The sequence below is a fragment of the Diadema antillarum genome, unplaced genomic scaffold (genome assembly GCF_040938485.1).
Source record: "Diadema antillarum isolate AM-2024a unplaced genomic scaffold, OU_Dant_1.0 scf00000065, whole genome shotgun sequence".
NCBI lineage: Eukaryota > Metazoa > Echinodermata > Echinoidea > Diadematoida > Diadematidae > Diadema > Diadema antillarum.
In genome coordinates this window covers 1,879,363-1,897,764 of record NW_027270954.1, presented here as the reverse complement: position 1 = coordinate 1,897,764, position 18,402 = coordinate 1,879,363, and the positions used below count along the sequence as shown (strand labels likewise).

Sequence of the window (18,402 nt, the reverse complement as noted above, 5' to 3'; positions counted from 1 at the left end):
TTTCAGGTTAGTTTTTTGGCGTCAAACGTGAAGGAATATTTCTGAATACAATACCGAACTTCGAGAGGGATTTTGATATTCTATATTCTTCTTTTCCGTTTATTTTGATCATGAGCATATTTCCTTATGTTTTCTCTTTCAGTCGATACTAAAAGTGTCGAAAACTGACGAGAAATACTCGTTCTACACGGATTTATTCATGACCATGTATCTGCTCATTACGTATGCAAGCACCGCTCAGCCGTGCATACGACTTGAATAAATACGTGCGTTTTCGCTCGCGCTGCGGACTGACTGTCATCTTTAAACCAAGACAAACACACACACACACACACACACACACACACACATGGTAAATAGTGTTATTTATAATTTGTTATTGGTCATGTTGATACCACGTGACGTTTATACGTTTTGTTATAATGCACGATAAATATAACTTTATTGTCTACATTTGTGCACTACTGCACAGGTATGGAGTGCAGTGACATCACCATGCTGTTACATATATTCTGCGCATACTTGACTTTTTTACTTTATTTCAAGTTGTGACAAACAAAGCAAATCAAGGTATTAAAATGAAATAATCTCGAAAAATGCATTCCTTAATCGTATGTTATGTACTTCGTTGTATTTTTGTTTTAGAGTAATTTCCATATCACGTTAGACCACATTACACAAATGATCGGGTTTTTTTTCTATATCTCTCTACTACACAAATGTAAGAAGATTATGGTAGTAACAATTTGTAAATGCGCATAACAAAGCATGGTTAAATAATTGTGTCTAGCCATTGTCAAACATGAAGTCATTTTCACGAATCTTACATCGTGTACAAGATAAGTGGACGTAAATAGAGATTTTAACAAGGCACGAAGATTTACTTCTGTTATCCCACATTGAATCATGTATAACAACTATACTAGAGGTATGTCTGATGAAATCGAAACTAAACACGGAAGCAAAAATGAAACATAAGAAACATACATGTTTCCAGTCTGTAGGGTGTGTGATACACAATTGTATCATCTTTTCCCCCTTAAGTTTATCTCAGTGTTTTCCACAAAAACAAACAAACAAAAAAATCATATATCTATTTATATGGTGTACACATAATTGTGAAAAGAAAGCTATTGTACAGTCTAATTATACGAACTGGCTACCTCACTTTTTTAAAGAGCAATATATGAATGTCGGATTTTCCGATATTTATTTCATGATAGGAAGAGTTCCTTCCAAAAAGGTGCGAAATAAACTTTCATGGTACATGTATGAGGGGAAAAACAATCGCATGCTTCTTATTGTTTTCATGCAATAACTTTACATTCCGTAGGAGTACCTTATAATGGAAAATGGAAAATGTAGTTTGGAAAACTTTGAGAATTTATAATCTTCTTGGGGAAAAAATCTTCACGGTAATGTATGTATGTTATTTTAGTGGCTATTATTTTTCTCTGACTCTTGTGCCTTTCTGGGGAAAACACGTTATCCCAAAAGTAGTTTTATATTCCAATAAAAAAGAAAACATTTAAAAAAAATCATTCGAGGTAGAATCATCATATTTTTTTCACAAAAAAAAATGAGTCCCGATTTTCTTCCTCTCACAAGAATTTCAGTACAAGTGTAACTGCATGGGACTACTTAAAACGTATACTTTTTTGCTTCATTTTGTATAAAAGGAATAACATGACGAAATATGGATTATACTCCGTTTGGAAAAGTACTCATCATACGTATCAAAGGAACATCAAATGACTTCTATGCATCATTTTAAAGCTAAAACTCTGTTCAAAATCTCTTTCAAAACTATAGATACATTGTATTGACTTAAAAAAAGAAATTTTTCAGTATATGGCGATCATTCGTTGGTTTTTGTGATGCAAAGACACATCACTACACACCAGTGAGACAGGACAGAGCACGACGTGTGACATAGATTAATGTTTGTCTATCAATGACTTTTGAGAATTAATGGTCACAGTATATAAATGTTTTCCCTAATTAAAACTTTGAAAACATTATTTCCAGGTATGTTCCAGCAACCAGAAATTATATTCTGAGTTTAAGTATTAATCCTTATTCATGTTAACGATATTTATATACTTCCATAAAAAGAACTTCATAATTTGTGACTACAGTATATGATTATGTAGATAGTTTGTTTGCTAAGATTATACTGATGCTTCCGCGGAGTACTATTCAAACTGAAACTCTAGTCCAGAGCCGGCCATTTCCTTCGTGTAGAGTTCATCAAAACGACGGTTCTGATCTTCAGAAAAGTAATTTTTCCAGTCTCCAATTGCGCCTAACGAACGGTGGAAAGATGTAAATAAAAAGTAGATACGAGGAATGTTCGAATGACATAAAAAACACTTCATGTTGAACGATGGGATATGATTCGAAATCAGGTACTAAAGTAGGCATGAAGGTGAGTTTTGTCTATAAATAGAAAATGTTACCCTGTATTACAAACTACCAAACAGTCGAATGGGTTGATCTGCAGAAGTCCCGAATATATTTGTTTATTAACTTCAGGTTATTTTTGGTTTCGGGAGTTTCCAAACGAAATTACCGCTTATCCATTCAATTTCATAAAATACAAGAATTCATAGACAAGGTGTCATTGCAATGTCTGGATAATGCTGAATATGTGTCATTAAGTTTCCAACGTCCTCTATGTGTCATTCATTTCAAGTCATTTACGGTATTTTTTGTAGTCATCAGCATAAATCCACTCACTGCCCGACCTTTTCTCATAAATGAAGTGCCTTGTTTTTTCGCATCTTCGCTCAATATCAGAATGGAGTCAGGGTTCGAACTCTTGCTTTTCTTCATCGCGCTGAAAGTGGAGCCCTCAACAATGCGATTGATGACGTCATCAGAGAGGGAATTTCCCATGAATCGGGCTACCTGCTTTACTGTATCAGTCGGATCCTACAAGTGAGAACAGCAAATACGAATGGGATTCGTCAAACACATGTGTTTTATTGACTGAGAATAGCTTCAAGAAACAATAAGATAGCAGATTAATTAAAAAAAAAACGACTTTTGATAATTATTATTATTATTTTTTTTTTGGGGGGGGGGGGGGGAGGGTCATACATGACGCTAAAACACTGTTGAGTAGAAAATTATGTCATTCCAAGACAAGAAGTGCAATAAAGAATGACACGAAATATTTCAATTTACAAATGACAATCTCTACAAATATTCTCTCTCCCTACAGAAAGTATACTCTCCCTTATTATAAATTGTCCATGACGTCAACAAATATCTAAACATTCTTTGTACCCATAAATTTTCAGTCACACCAAATGCCTTTGGGCGCCAGGATGACCATGTTGGCGTAAAGTTTGGAAGTGCAGAAGTAATTGCTTGAATATGGAGGAACAATGACAGCTGATCTTGTCAGCAGGGCTTAAGTATGGGCCAATTAAACCTTTTTGGAACTCACTGCCAGCGCCTATGTGCTGATGATGTTACAATTGATATTCCTGTTTAGTAAAAACACATTGAAATCCCCAAATCTTGTCCTGTTTCAGAGAAACTTGATCCGTTTGTTTGACACCACTGTCTTCATCAAGGCAATTTGGCTACAGAGAGGAGGCTTATTTTTTCTTCTCTCAAAATTTCGGAAGAATTGGTTCACGGAGTCAAATATTGATTAAGGGGGTCGAAATGCAATCATGAATCATAAAAAGTATAAAAACCAGACCTTCTTCATGTCCTCATACTTAAGGAAGAGTACGTTGGGATGGTTCCGCCTTCTCCACCAAGGCAGGACGTTCTCAAACCATGATCCTTGTGGCGCTGAAAATTTTAAGGAACGTCAAAATCAACTGATATTGCTGTTTTCACGTAATGATGCATGTTGTAATACATAAAACTATATCCTATCCAGAAGATACAAAAGATAACACTGTACGTCTTTGACTGCGCAATCTATGCACCCGAAGGCGACGAAAACTTTCTTAAAAACCTGGTACAAAATCTTCACTCTCACCTAGGTGTATCGTAGAGTCTCCATTTTTGTTTAAACTGGTTCACACTCTTCACTTTCAACTTTTTGAATGAATAATGCTACTGCTTTGAACGTTTGTATTAACCATAGCTAGAATGTGCTTATAGAGCATGGTCAATTACAACCTAGTCTAATAATTTCTTCATAGTTTATGCTGAGGAGTGTCACATCTTGTTTTTGTCCCTTTCATTGCACAACTAGTACGGCTTGGTAAGATTGAATGCTTGAAGAGACCCTATACTTTTGAGCCTCTTTTCTCAGCCACTTTTCCAGAGTTGCGTTTTCTTTTTGATATTTAGATTAGGAACGTCCAATTGTATTGAGTTATACATCATTTTAAAGCATGAAGTCTGCTCTTTCAGAATTTGTTCTTAACTGAAAATCCATGTCTGGCGACTTTTTGTTAGTTTTGTGGTGCAGGGTCACATTTATTATTTGCATTAACAGACCAGATGCCTCACGTACCTCTTCCAGCGATAAACTCCTCAAAGAAGATATCCCACGACTCGTATGAAGGCAGATCCAAGACATGAAGGCAGAAATGGTAATACGACACCGCGGTATCCTTGGGATTGCGTCCTATGTAGATGACCTTTGCCTCGGGATCATCTGTTCTGATACCCAGGGGCAGCCAGTCCGAAAGGCAGTGGGTCTTTAACACTCGTGGGGATGGCATGTCTTTCGCATAGTCAGCCATCGGTGGCGCTGTGTTAAACTTGGTAAAGATATGAACATTTCGGTTTGAGAGATGCATTTAGACATGCAAACCCAAGCTTGTAAATCTCTAATCCTGATAATAACTCACCAATATTTCAGTTATACGAGTTTTTTGCCTTTTTCTCCAATACATTCTTCAATGAAAAAAAAAAGAATTTTAACAGGAGGCACACATTTAAAACTTCTTTCAAGTACAATAACTATAAGGAACACGTTGCATTTTGTAAGAGTAGTTTAAATTATAATCAAAATTAACATTAGAATTGTTTAAGTGCATTTGATAAGAATTGGAGTAAATCTTACACAATTACAATGAATGGATTTCGCGAGAAGGTGGCTCATACTCTATTCATTTCATTTCATTTCATTTCATTTCAATTCAATTCAATTCAATTCAATTCAGTTATTTTCATTCTTCTTTTTCCCCCCAACAAAACATAACACAGAGTAAATCAACATACAGCCTTAATATATCTACGTTAAAAAGTCTTACACCGTTTGTTTTAAAGTGTCTGTGTATTTGTTTGTTTCTTTGCGGTTTTTTTTTTGTCTTTTATAGTAACGTTATTCAAAAGTATTTCATGTATGCTTATAGGTCTTACATAAATATTGGAATAAAGCAGTTCAATTACAATGCCCTAACGAGAAAAAAAAGCACATTTTAATGCGTTTATTGTGGAGTCGTCAGCATCAATAAGACAGTTCGCAGTTCCACTTTGTGCATGAGCAAAAAAAAAAAAAAAAAAAAAAAAAAGGGTCATTTGTACCAGAGAGATGTTGCTTTGTACTTTGGTTAGCATCTGGTATGCATAACATTATTCATGTAATCCTTAGAAATGCTGATTGCCAGCACATCAATCTGACAGCAGAAGTAGTATTTGGCAATATCTATAGAAAGAGATTGTTAATACGTGATACCTTCAATGCAAAATAACGAAATGTTTGCTTAATACGACGGAACATTCTGGTCATCTGGTCTATGCAAGTTTATTCTTTGTTTGAACAGGATTGATGAATCACATAAATTGGTACGTAAAGCTTATGGTTATGTCGCTCTAAAAACGAGTGAAGTGCCCCTTACCGACTGAGAATAAAAATGAAGGTCATTCGTACCAGGGTGCCCATGAGCTAACTTCGCACTGGTCTATTGTGTACTCACGTCTTTGGTGCTAAAAAAGTCCACTACGTCCAGAAATGGGATCAACAGCATCACATGCTGCCCCTCAAGTTTGGACGCGTCCCCATCAAATTTGATGAGCAGCATTATCTGCTGCATCCATGTAGTACCTTAGAATGACATTGAAAAGAAATTGGAGAGATTCCTTACAATGAGGGAAATCCACTCATGTTTATAGGCAACGCCTTAACACTGAGTAGACATTAAGTTTGTAAAAGACACAAATGTCATTGCAAATTCCTCAAATAAGTTTATAACGCCATCCATACCATGCAGCAGTCAATGGTGCTGCGTGCTGTTGTTTTTCTTGTTCTAAAGCGCCAAGTCACTGTTTTTCTTTTCTGCTTTTTTTTTCTGTAGCAAAATGTGTTTTGTGTATTAAGATTAAGAGTTTTATGAGTACATATATTTGGTAATGTATTACATTGGTATCACATATTCAGATATGGCCTCATCCACGTCAAGCTCTGCTTATGATGACGGTCCCCTGTATTGATTTCTCCTTTGTTATTAGATACAGTAAGCCTTAATATGTTATTTTGATTCATAATTATGCCACTTCAGACTGAATGTTGTTACGCAAATGATTTTTTTTTGTATTGATTTGTATGTATCTGTATCATTTTGTTTTCATTTGCAATTGTATTCGGAGAAAGAAAATGCAGAAATAAACCAAACAAACAAACAAACAAACATTTTTATTTCCTGTGAATTTCCATTAAGCTCACATTTATATCCACTAGTTCGACTACAGATAGCATGACCTCAATGACGACTAATATGACTTTAGGACGCCGACTGGTCTATTATTATGGTACACTATTTTTTATTCTTATTGATTAGTTTCGGATAACGGAAAGGGAAATCATGTCAACTAATCTTACTTTTATTTATACTATAACAGCTTATTTGTTAACGTAAAAACAAAAACGCAGGATCAATATGTCTGTATGTCTTTTTAGAAAGGTGAAATGTCAGACATTGCTGCCATTCACTGAAAATAAGTTTATTCTATTCCTCACGCTCCTTTTAGAAAGGGTATTGATTCAAATCCTTGTATTGTCACAAACGTATACAATATATATAAATATATTCCACCTGATTTTGGGTATGTGATGATAAAGATGTCGTCTGGACGAAGCGGAAAGTTTTCCAAAGCCTTCATACACTGTGGCGGCATTCCATCTGGCATGACCACGCCTCGATATTCGTAACACGACTCTGCGACACACGAGGGTACCTCGAACGAAAAGGGCGCTTTATCTGAGAATGATAATAAAAGGAATTCAAAGTGTATCCTTGTTTTTTCAGGGCCGGTGTACAACGGGGGACTGGGGGCCCCACTCTTTTTACCCCGGAAGTGGAGCCAGAAAAAGCGCTCTGAAGGCCTGGTTGGGGGGGGGGGGGTGGGCTTTTTAGCCGATGAAACCCGGAAGTGGCATCAGAATTATAAACTTACCCTTCCCCCCCCCCCCAAAAAAAAAGCAGCAACAACAAGAACCAAAAAAAAATGAATAAACTGAAAATTTTATTTATTTGCGTCACTGGCCCAGTGGTTTCTGGGTGGTAGTGAATTGAAAATGGAATGTAGAAATAAACTGAACTGAGCTGAACTGAACAGAACTAAAAATATGAAATAAGGCTTACTATTTCGAAGGTTCGTTGTTCCGAAACACATAAATTATGAACCTAGATGTTGCTAATCCAAAAATGAAATAGTTTGTAAATCCGAATGTTTGAGGCGTTATTCAAAGTTCGCTATTTCGAATCTCCGTCTGTACGAAATTGAAATGAGTTCTCAAAAAAAAAAGAACTTTTTTTCGGAAGGTCTGTTTATCTGAAAATGGAATAAAGTTCGTTAATCATAATGTTTGTTACTCCAAAAGTAAAACAAGGTTCTTAATCCGAAAATGAAAAGAAAGCGACGTACTAGCAAATCACAAAACTGACAAATTTTCATCTCGGATTGACGAACCGTCGAAACAATGAATGACTGTTCGGGAAAACAAACCATATTGTTTCATATGTGGTATACAGGTATAACGGACGTTTGGAACTTTGAGACTTGGAAAAACGAACCGGCGAAATAACGAACTGTATATACCGTATTACATAATATGTGCAGTAACGCGTACAGTAGCATATTTGTACGCGCCGAGGTCCTATGTGTGATCTTGTGACTTTGTGTATGTTGTCCACCATTAAATACACATGTTCATCCTTCCTTTCAGCTGTTCCTTTCACTCTCGACGTTTCACGTACACACAGTCACAGACGGTAGGGGGGTATTCGCCGTACTAAACAGCCACACGCCTACAGGCACCTTACACGCTCCCATATACTGACATCGATGTTTCTTCCGTGCTATGTAACAGCATCCTAAACCTCCTAATAGCTGTACTGCGCACCAACACACTGTTCATCGTGCACCACACCGTTGATTGTCGTACTCACATGCGACACACGCAGTGATAGTAATCACAGATTTGGATCTCATCTGGCGGTCAAATGAACAATTCCCTTCCTTTTATTTTGATCCAAACCAAGTGGCAAATATCACACAATATGAGCAAAGAAAACAACGTAAGCAATGAGAGGTTAAAGGAAACTTGTAGGTTTCCACCCCTACCTCTGGTTCTCTACCTTCTGCTCTTCATGACCCTTTTCCTGCCTATCTCTAACAGCAGTCTTCACTTCACCTCTGAAGCTCTTTTCTTACCCTGGCGCCTCACCTCTCCTCTCTCCCTAACAACCAACATACATGTGACTTTTCCTATGTTCAACACTAGATGGCGCAAATGAAACAAATGCATGGAACGGCTCCTACATACCGGCCCCTTAATTTTCAAAAGAGGGTAACCCCTTTTAAAATTACCAAAACCTACCACCATCATTAATCACATTAATGTTCCTTCTTGCCACCCAACAATCTATTGACCACAATAAACAACGCTAACTCGAAAATATGCTACATACTATCAAACTACAACAACCCCTTACACATACAACCTTGTGCTACACATGTAAGCCTATAAAACATGTCTTTGATGCAGAAATACATGTAGTCACCTTTCACTGGCAACAATGGCAAGGACAAAATTGAATATTGTTATGTTTACAGAAGAACATCACATATTCATAAAGTGTCTAAACACCCTGACATTCATTATGTAACCTCTGTGTAGCCTAATGTATGCATGTGCCTCAAGTGTCAGCATGCATTCCAACAATCCACTTGTTGAAACTGTTCTTATATATCTATGAGTGCATGTCTGGAGACAGACAGTTCTGTAATAAACACTAAAACGTTAACTGCCACGCCTCTTCTGTTCCTTCCTTATTTGCAACCATGAGTTTGCTAATTGTAACCCATGATACAACAAATATACATCATACCTGCAGTCCACTTATACCTTTAACATGTACATAAACAAACTACATCAAATATATTCCCATACTTCTGCAACACAACTGTTGACCACTTCAAGATTTAGCCAAATCCAAAGCCAGCTGTTTACAAAACATATTGTACACTCGATACTATACCCAGCTTGCATAAATGTGTCAAATATGTATGCATCCCGGCATAGCAAACAGAACGAAACATATAACATCTTCAAATGTACAATGACCAACTAAACCTGCCAAATCTATTAGCTTGAATTTGACCTACACTGTACCCTTAATCTACAATGTAATCCAAACATAAATGTATTTACAGCATGGAATTCAACCATACACACATACAGTTTTGTACCACTTCTGGATGATACTGCATACCTGTGCACCAATGCATATCAAGTATCAACATAAAATATAAAATCTTATTCATACATTTCTCATGAACTCTGTTGATATGCTTATTACAGATACCCCTATTTCTTTCAAAAAAAAATATGCATCCTTCCAGTGTTGCATTTCTAAACAATACTGTTTTGAGCAATACTGTATATCACCAAATTTTTTGCACAAAAAAGGAACAACAAAACAAAACGTAATTAAAGTGGGTTAAACATGAACAATAAAACGTGTTTCAATGACTATTGTCCATCAAACCATGTATCAACATAACCCAGCCCGAACAACATCAGTGTACTGTGTAAGTAACCAAACACTGTGGTAGAAGTGCACTGACCTTCTCTGTCATTTCTGCACAAAATTATTGAATCTCTTGAGATCTAACAAACATAATCTACTTTATCTACAGCCTTGTGAATGCCACAGCCATCTTAATTCACTGACTCACTCTGGATGGTCTCTTGGCCTAGAGAGTGAAGTTGCTTTGCACTGCAGTATACCTGAATACCGGTATACAATTGTACATACAAAACAGCATTAAAAAACCTGTATCACCTTTCCACTGATTGCCAATACAAATACAACATAACGAAACAACATAATGAAAGCAAACTCATGCTACTTACTTTACAATATGGCACTTGTGGTAAGAAAATTTGCTTGCCACTGAATAAAAATGACATATGTCACCATGACACACATAAGATACATTTTCATGTATATGCGTTTCTCATGTCTTCTTATAACTCAAATGCATACATATGTATACCTATGCGGGTATATAACATCATACTATGTACTGACCTTTAACACACTATTTGTGTATACAGCTGTACTAAAATCAATACCATCTTTCTTTATATGTGCTTTGCCAAAAATCAAAATCTCTTCCCTTGCTTATAACTTATCTTGAATTTGACAATATTTCCACTTGAACAACAAGCCTAAATTTAGAATGTCTCCCTTTTGGCATATTTGGAATTTGTAATGTTCTAAAATAGGCTGAATACACAATATACTACTCATTACATTACTGGTTAAAGGAGAATACAACCAAACAAATAAGCAAATTCTGCTAAGCATTTGTCTGTCTCCATCACATATCACATGGCAAAATGCACTATATATGACTACACAATACCATCTGTGCATAATCATACAATTATAAAAACTACCGCATACAAATCACATCAATGCTTTATCAAAACACATAATGATGTATACCAGGTAACGAAACTGTACTTGCATACAAAATTCAACTCTTGCATCTGACGAATTGTTCATGTGACTAATTGGCTCCTCATTTGTTCTATCAAATCCCATGGAGTCCAAGTCACATCATAATATCTGTTCGCACAGTCCGTCCAGGCTTGACACAAAATTGTTCACGGTCCAATCACAAACCAAGCTTTACGATCAGTTCCCCTTCAGCTGGTTGACTTGATTTGTGACGAAACGCAATGTGAATTCCTGTCGGTTCGCGACACAAATTTTGTTCCATGTAAAAATACAAAAAAGGAATTACTCATTATCAAAACACACTCTATACTAACCAGAATTTGTTATCACAATATCTGATCACCTTTACTTGCGTATATGTATCCGGATCTCCAATTTTTACACACATATGATCACTGAGAGTATCGCGAAATTCCAGCAAAATGTTCCATCGCGATCGAATGTGTAGATCTGCAAAAACAGTCATGAATCTCCCTCTAAAAGGAGACACAGCTTGCTGATTGGTCGCAGATAAACACCAGTCTTGGTCTTCACCTCAACGCGACGGACAAGGCCTTCTCTGTCAGGTATGGTTCGCTGAATTCGTCCCATCGGCCAAACGTTTCGTGGTACGTGTCATCGACGACGAGCACAACATCTCCGACCTGAATGTTTCTGTTGCGGCACACCCATCTTTGCCTCTCCTGCAGTTGCGGCAGGTACTCCTTCAGCCATCTCCTCCAAAAGATGTCCGCCATATATTGTACCTGTCGCCATCGACGTCTCGCATAGATATCGGTCTGCCTAGTGACCGATGGGGGCAGCAGGGGGGTAGACTTCAACTGCAACAGATGATTCGGTGTTAGAGCTTCCAGATCGTTTGGGTCGTCAGAAACTCTAGTGATGGGTCGACTATTGATGATACTCTCCACTTCACAGAATAGCGTCTGCAAGCTCTCGTCACTCATGACTTGCTGCTTCGTCAGGGAGAAAAGAAGCTGCCTAACCGTCCTAATCTGTCTCTCCCAGACTCCCCCATGATGAGATCCACCAGGTGGATTGAAGGTCCATTGGATGTTTCTCTGTAACAGCGCATTATTAAGCTGGTCCAAGTTCCAGCTCTCGATTGCCTGCCTGAGTTCTCTCTCAGCGCCGACAAAATTGGTCCCATTGTCAGATCTCATCTCCTTGATCGCTCCTCTGCGTGCCTGGAAACGTCTTATGGCAGCAATACATGAGTCTGTGTCTAACGAGTCTGCCTTTTCAATGTGTACAGCACGTATGGTAAGGCAAGTAAACATCACTCCATATCTCTTTACCATACTGCGTCCCCTCTTCACCTCCACTGGTCCGAAATAGTCCACACCAACATGTGTAAACGGTGGTTTGTCTGGCATCACTCTGTCTTTTGGAAGATCTGCCATTTTTTGCTGCATCAGCTGCCCTCTGCGTCGTCTGCACATGACACATCTTCGCAACATTTTCCTCACAGCTGAATTGGCACCAGGCATGTAGTACCTCTGCTGCAAATTGGAGAGAATGTAATTCCTCCCACAATGTCCAGAGTTCACATGAATGTTTCTCAGGATGAGTTCCGACACATGGTGACCCTTTGGCAGAATCAATGGGTGTTTTGCCTCCATAGGCAAGGCTGCCTTACTCAATCTTCCTCCGACTCTGAGCAGGCCATTGTCAAGTGTAGGATCAAGCTTGTAAATGGAGCTTGACTTCTTTACTCCATTTCTTTTCCCATTGACCTTTGACTCTTCTCCTCTCAGTGTTGCAATTTCTGGAGCAAATGCTTGCCCTTGGACGTAGCGGAAAATAGCCTCCTCAGCATTTTCCATATCCTTCGTAGTCAGCTTTGTAGCTTCACCCGTGTCATCCCTCTGACCCCTCTTTTTCATTTTCAGCATTTCTTTCAATTTCAGCATCCATGCCACTGCCTTCCTCATACTCGTCCAGTCTGAGTAGTGAGACAACAGCCTTCCAACAGGGTCAAGTGTTTCATCACGTTCCTTTGCATTTGTCACAAAGGTACTCTTTGTCTCCCTCAGGCATGGCTCGTCACATTCAACATCACAAGCCAAAATCTTCCTTTTCAGCTCTGGGTCGTCTGTACTTGCCATGACCAAGTTCTCTGGTTGCGCTGGCCACATGCTTTCATCTGCATGAAGAAAGTCTGGACCTTCCTTCCACAGTTTCATGTTGAGGAATGGTGCAACTCTGCATCCTCTAGAGCACAGATCAGCTGGATTGAGTGCAGATTCGACATGTCGCCATTGGTTCACTCGCGATCCATCTTTAATTACGGCGATCCTGTTTGCCACAAAGGTTTTGAACCGTGCTGTCTCACTTCTGATGTACCTGAGCACTGTCATGCTATCAGTCCAAAAATATGTGTCATCCACAGGTACATGTACACCAAGCTCCTCCTTTACCAGCCGATTGATTCGCACTGCTACTGTCGCAGCTGTTAGCTCCATTCGAGGGATGGAAATCTGCTTCAAAGGGGCTACTCTTGCCTTGCTCATCAGGAAGCTGCATTTCACTTCGCCCTGGTCGTTCACTGTCCTGATGTATGATACAGTGCCATAACCTTTCTCGCTGGCGTCGGCAAAGTGGTGGAGGGTGATTGACTTCGCTGCCCTGAAAGGCCCCGGCATTAGACATCTAGGCATCTTGAATTCTGACAGATGTGGGAGTTCCCGTTGCCATGTTTGCCATTTCCTCAGCAACTCTGATGGGATAGGTTCATCCCACCCTAGTCCCAGCCGACACAATGTCTGTAGAAGCTGCTTTGCTTGCAATGTGACTGGAGACACACATCCAATGGGGTCAAACAGAGCACAAACTGTGGAGAGAATTCCTCTTCTAGTAGGTGGTCGTTCTTTCATCTGGATTTTGAATCCAAAAGCATCATCTTCTGTGTGCCATAACATGCCAAGTGCTCTCTCGGTTGGCATTCCTCCTTCCTCAAAATTGAAATCCTTGACAACCTTCGCTCTCTCCTCAGCTGGGATCTGCTCCAGGACTTCTCTCTTGTTGCTGTTCCACTTTGTTAAGTGAAATCCCCCCTTTTGACACGTCTTTGTCAGCTCTTCTGTCGTCTCAATTGCCTTTTCCACTGAATCGGTAGAATACAAGCAATCATCGACGTAGAAATTACGGTGAATGATTTCTACTACATCCCTAAATGATGACTTCACATGCTCATCCGCCGTTCTCTGCAATGCGTAGTTTGCGCATGATGGAGAAGAAATAGCGCCAAACACATGTACGCACATACGATACTCGATCAGCGGCTGTTGAAAGTCCCCATCCTTCCACCACAAAAATCTCAGGAAATCTCTATCTACCCTGGGCACTAGGACCTGAGAAAACATTGCCTCTATGTCAGCCATGATGGCTACCTCTCCCAGTCTGAATCTTGTCAGCACTCCGAATAGACTGTTGGTCAAATCCGGCCCCTTTAGGAGTTCGTGGTTTAGGGACGCTCCATGATATTGCGCTGAGCAGTCGTACACTACCCTCAGTTTGCCTTTCTGTGGGTGCAGGACTCCGTGATGTGGCAGGTACCAGACTTTTCCCTTTGTCCCTGTCAACTCCTGCTCTCCTATCTTTTCAGCGTATCTGCTCTGAATTGTTGTCTCCATGCACTCCTTGTATTTCTGATGGAAATCAGGCTGTCTTTGGAACTTCCTTTTCAGATGTTCAAGTCTCTGTTCGGCGAGAGGCCTGTTATTTGGCAAGTCTATCTCCCTTCTGAATGGGAGTCCTATCTCATAGTGCTGATCACGAAGCCTGATCGTCTTTCCTACATCTCTCAGAAATTTCTCGTCCTCTACGGAAATCTCCTCCTTGTCATTCGACAGCAGCTCTGTAAAATCTGTGTTGTATAGACTGCTCAACTTCTCTTGAATGTCATCCAAGCCTTTAACCTGAGCTCTATGCGAGGTGATCCACTGTCGCTTCCTATTGTCATGCCTCTGACATCCATACACCATCCATCCTAATCTTGATTGACACGCGAATGGCCCACCATCTTGGCTGCTGATGACTCGCAAGGGCTCAAATGCCTTTGGCACATTGTTTCCTATCAATATGTCCACTTCAGCGTCTATCTCTGGCATTTCTACTTCCTGTAGATACGACCACTTCTCCAAATCGACCTTTCTCGGGATATCGTCCTTGGATACGGGTATAGATGCCCTAGTATAGACCTCAGGAAGGGAAAAGTCATCTTTCCCGTTGATGTTGCATATTTCCAGATCATGTAATACGTGTGTTCGTACCACCTTCTCATCAGTCATGGTTTGCAGATGTATCATCCTTGACTTTCCTTTAACCTGCAACCTTTCCTTCAGTGCTTCAGTGCAGAATGTCCCATTGCTGCCACTGTCAATGAAGGCATATGTGTTTACTTCTCTGCCAGTTGCCCTTGATCGCACCACCACAGGAATAATGGCTGGCTGTGCATCCATTGTTACTCCACGATTCGTCATCGAGCAAGTATGGTTCTCCACAACTCGTGTTCCTTCTCCATTCCTTGTTGACTGCACTCCAGTGTCAGATTCCCTTTCTTTCCTTTGAGTTGTTTCAGATTCAGCGTTCTCTACCTGGCTCTGAGCTTCAGACTTCCTCTCATCTGAGTGTGCAGGATTCCTATGTAGCACTGTAGGGTGATTATTCTGACACAGCTCACATTTCAACCTTTCTTTACAGTCCTTGGAGAAATGAGATCCTCGGAGACAAGCAAAGCATAAACCCTTCATGCGACAAAATTGCACCTTCTGATCATGGGGCTTCTTGGTGAAAATTCGGCAGTCTGTCAGGTGATGATTGTCCTTGTTACAATACAAGCACTTCTTCCTTTCATCATTCTTTAGAACAGTGCTGAAACTCTGCCTTGGTTTTGAAGGAGTAGCCTTGGATGGGTTAGCACGTCCCTCGCCTGACTTTGGTGTTCCTGTTATATCACCATACAATGGGTTGTTTACAATTCGTGATTGCCTACTCACGAAACGCACCACATCAGCAAATGTCAGGGGTTCTTCATGTACTTCCTGTATGGTGTCGACAGTGTACCTCCATTTGTCTCGAAGCTTGAATGGCAGCTTAGATATCACCATCTTAATGTGCTGTGTGTGATTGATTTCTTGTTCAAGCTGCAAGTCCTTGGCCAAATTGCTCAGCTCGGTCACAAATAGTGTGTAGCTCTGTAATCCTTCAGCATCCTCATTCTTCACGTTTGGCCAAGCTTCAGCTTTCTTCATCATTCTGTCGAGGACCTGATGCTTATTACCAAACTTCTTCCCCAACAATGCCTTTGCCTTGATGAAAGCCTGCTGATGGTTGTCACCATACATACAGCTCCTCACAACTTCATTAGCCTCACCTCTTGTGTACTGTTCCAAGAAGTACAGCCTGTCTGAGTTATCGGTAGTCTTGGATTCAATTACATGTTCAAATGCCCTCATGAAACTGTGGAAATACATGGGATTTCCATCAAAGGGTTGCACATTCCTCTGTGGTAACGATGACTTCATATGACACTCCAACAGAAGCTGTGTGAGTTGATTTTGCTGCATCTGTACCTCTGTCAAGTGACTGGCCGCATTTACATCTGCTCTTGAATCTCCTTCTGCAGGACTGCCTGTGATTGGGTTTGGTGTCTGGCTATGAACTTGCACTGGTGTTGCTGGAATGGGATTAAAGGCTCGAGGGAATGGTCCTTCAAACTGCTTCATGGCGTCTGCCTTTGCAGTAGCTGCAGCAAGTTCTATTTCAACTTCCATTTGTTCCTTTCTCCTTAGCAGTTCTTGTTCCTCCCTTTCGAGGGCCTGTCTCCTCTTCAATCCTTCCAACTTCACCATCAGTTCTGCCTTCCTCCCAGCAGCCTCCATGAGCACACTGGTCACGCTGGTCTTTGAATTACCTGATGCTTGTGACACACTATCCATAGCATGTACCTCATCACACTTCGTTGGGGGCGGCATTGCTCCGTGTGACTCCTCAGTCTCTAAATTTGTCCCAGGGAAATCTGAATCTACTGGCATCCATGGATCCATGCTCTGCAGAACAACACTTGGTTGCAGTGAACCATCTAATAACTTCGAACTTGGAATTGGTTCCTCCATTTGTGTATCTCCAACAAAGCTTACCAGTGTGTGAAGATCAAATAGGTTCTAGACGAGAGAGCCTCTCACGTCCTTCCTACTATTTACTAGTGATCCTGCCTCTGAATGTGGACCTGATGTGCGAGATGCTTATCCTTCATCTGCTACCTCTCCCATCTGTATTGCAAAATTCTCAATTTACTTTCACAACTACTGGTAGAACCTTCTTCTGATCTTGCTTTATATCATAGATGGTCCTCCTCCTTCCTATTTGTTTGAAGTCTGATCCTGTCTTCTACCTACTTCCTGTGCAACCCAGTAGCTGTTCCTCATTGCGCAGCCTTGCCTCTATGACTACGATCCTCTTTCAAGGCTAATTCTGTTCCATATTTATGTGCCTTGGTTTGCATTTCTCTAATCATCTTTCTCATTTGTTCATTTAGGTTCTATTGTTGTTGATGTGCAATCCATTCCACAATATGCTGTAGGTCTACGTCTGACTAGAGTGTACAGTTCTTGGGTCTTGTAGTCAAATACCAGATAGTAGATCCAAAATACCATATCCAGACATAAGTCCTGTCTCATATCCTTCTCCTTGGTATCATTGACATTAGACTTTTAGAGTCATAGACTTGGTCCCACATTTCAGTCTCTGGACAGAATGCTTTGTTCACTCAATATGTTTTCTACTGCTTATTTCATCTTTTATGAACTCATCTTATTAGGTAGGTTCTACCATGTGTATGTAGGGCTGTACCTGTACCTAATTCTATAGAGTACGATAATATTTCACAAGACGTATGCCTGCCTTTATCCAGCAGGGCAAAATGTACACTGCACTGTATTCTAACATTGTTAGTGCCTGTACAAATACTCACAGTCACACTCGCAATTCACCTAGCAAATCCAAACACTGAAACCATTGCCATTGTCATTCCATTTGTTGCATCTGACTCTGTGTTGGCTCCAGTTGAACTCGCCTCAATGTAACGTTACTCTGTTAGACCGTCGAGGGTGGGTAGTGACCAACGTTATGCTGTCATCATAAATGCCTTGACTCGTTGAGAGTTGAAATGTAGATTTCTAGCAGTTCTGATCCTCAATATCCAACTCAAAATCGTAATAACTGCTACTGCTAGACCTGTCCCTTTAACTCATCGAGTCATGAACTGTGCAGCTGAACAGCTAACCAAAGTTTCCTTTAACTAAGAATGTACGCGCCGAGGTCCTATGTGTGATCTTGTGACTTTGTGTATGTTGTCCACCATTAAATACACATGTTCATCCTTCCTTTCAGCTGTTCCTTTCACTCTCGACGTTTCACGTACACACAGTCACAGACGGTAGGGGGG

General features: G+C 40.1%; 2 protein-coding genes across 2 annotated transcripts; both read right to left on the bottom strand.

Moving 5' to 3' along the window:
* Window positions 1-499: 499 nt before the first annotated feature.
* On the bottom strand, window positions 500-7,875 carry LOC139716437 (sulfotransferase 1A1-like). Its single transcript, XM_071627984.1, has 7 exons — window positions 7,866-7,875; window positions 7,014-7,178; window positions 5,898-6,025; window positions 4,487-4,736; window positions 3,716-3,810; window positions 2,748-2,934; window positions 500-2,305 (listed from the first exon to the last, which is right to left on the bottom strand). The coding sequence occupies exons 1-7, from the start codon at window positions 7,873-7,875 to the stop codon at window positions 2,196-2,198; spliced, it is 945 nt and encodes a 314-aa protein (XP_071484085.1). The 3' UTR covers window positions 500-2,195.
* Window positions 7,876-11,482: 3,607 nt separating this feature from the next.
* Window positions 11,483-16,930, bottom strand: LOC139716436 (uncharacterized). The gene has a single exon (XM_071627982.1). It carries the CDS (start codon window positions 16,928-16,930, stop codon window positions 11,483-11,485), a length of 5,448 nt encoding a protein of 1,815 aa, XP_071484083.1.
* Between the last annotated feature and the right edge of the window lie 1,472 nt (window positions 16,931-18,402).

Coding starts and splice junctions, on each gene's coding strand:
- LOC139716437 (XM_071627984.1), bottom strand. Junction 3,811..4,486: donor GGAGTTTATCGCTGGAAGAG/GTACGTGAGGCA, acceptor TAAAATTTTCAG/CGCCACAAGGATCATGGTTT. Junction 2,306..2,747: donor CACTTCATTTATGAGAAAAG/GTCGGGCAGTGA, acceptor ACCGTTCGTTAG/GCGCAATTGGAGACTGGAAA.
- LOC139716436 (XM_071627982.1), bottom strand. CDS start 16,930: ATGCCGCCCCCAACGAAGTGTGATGAGGTACATGCTATGGATAGTGTG.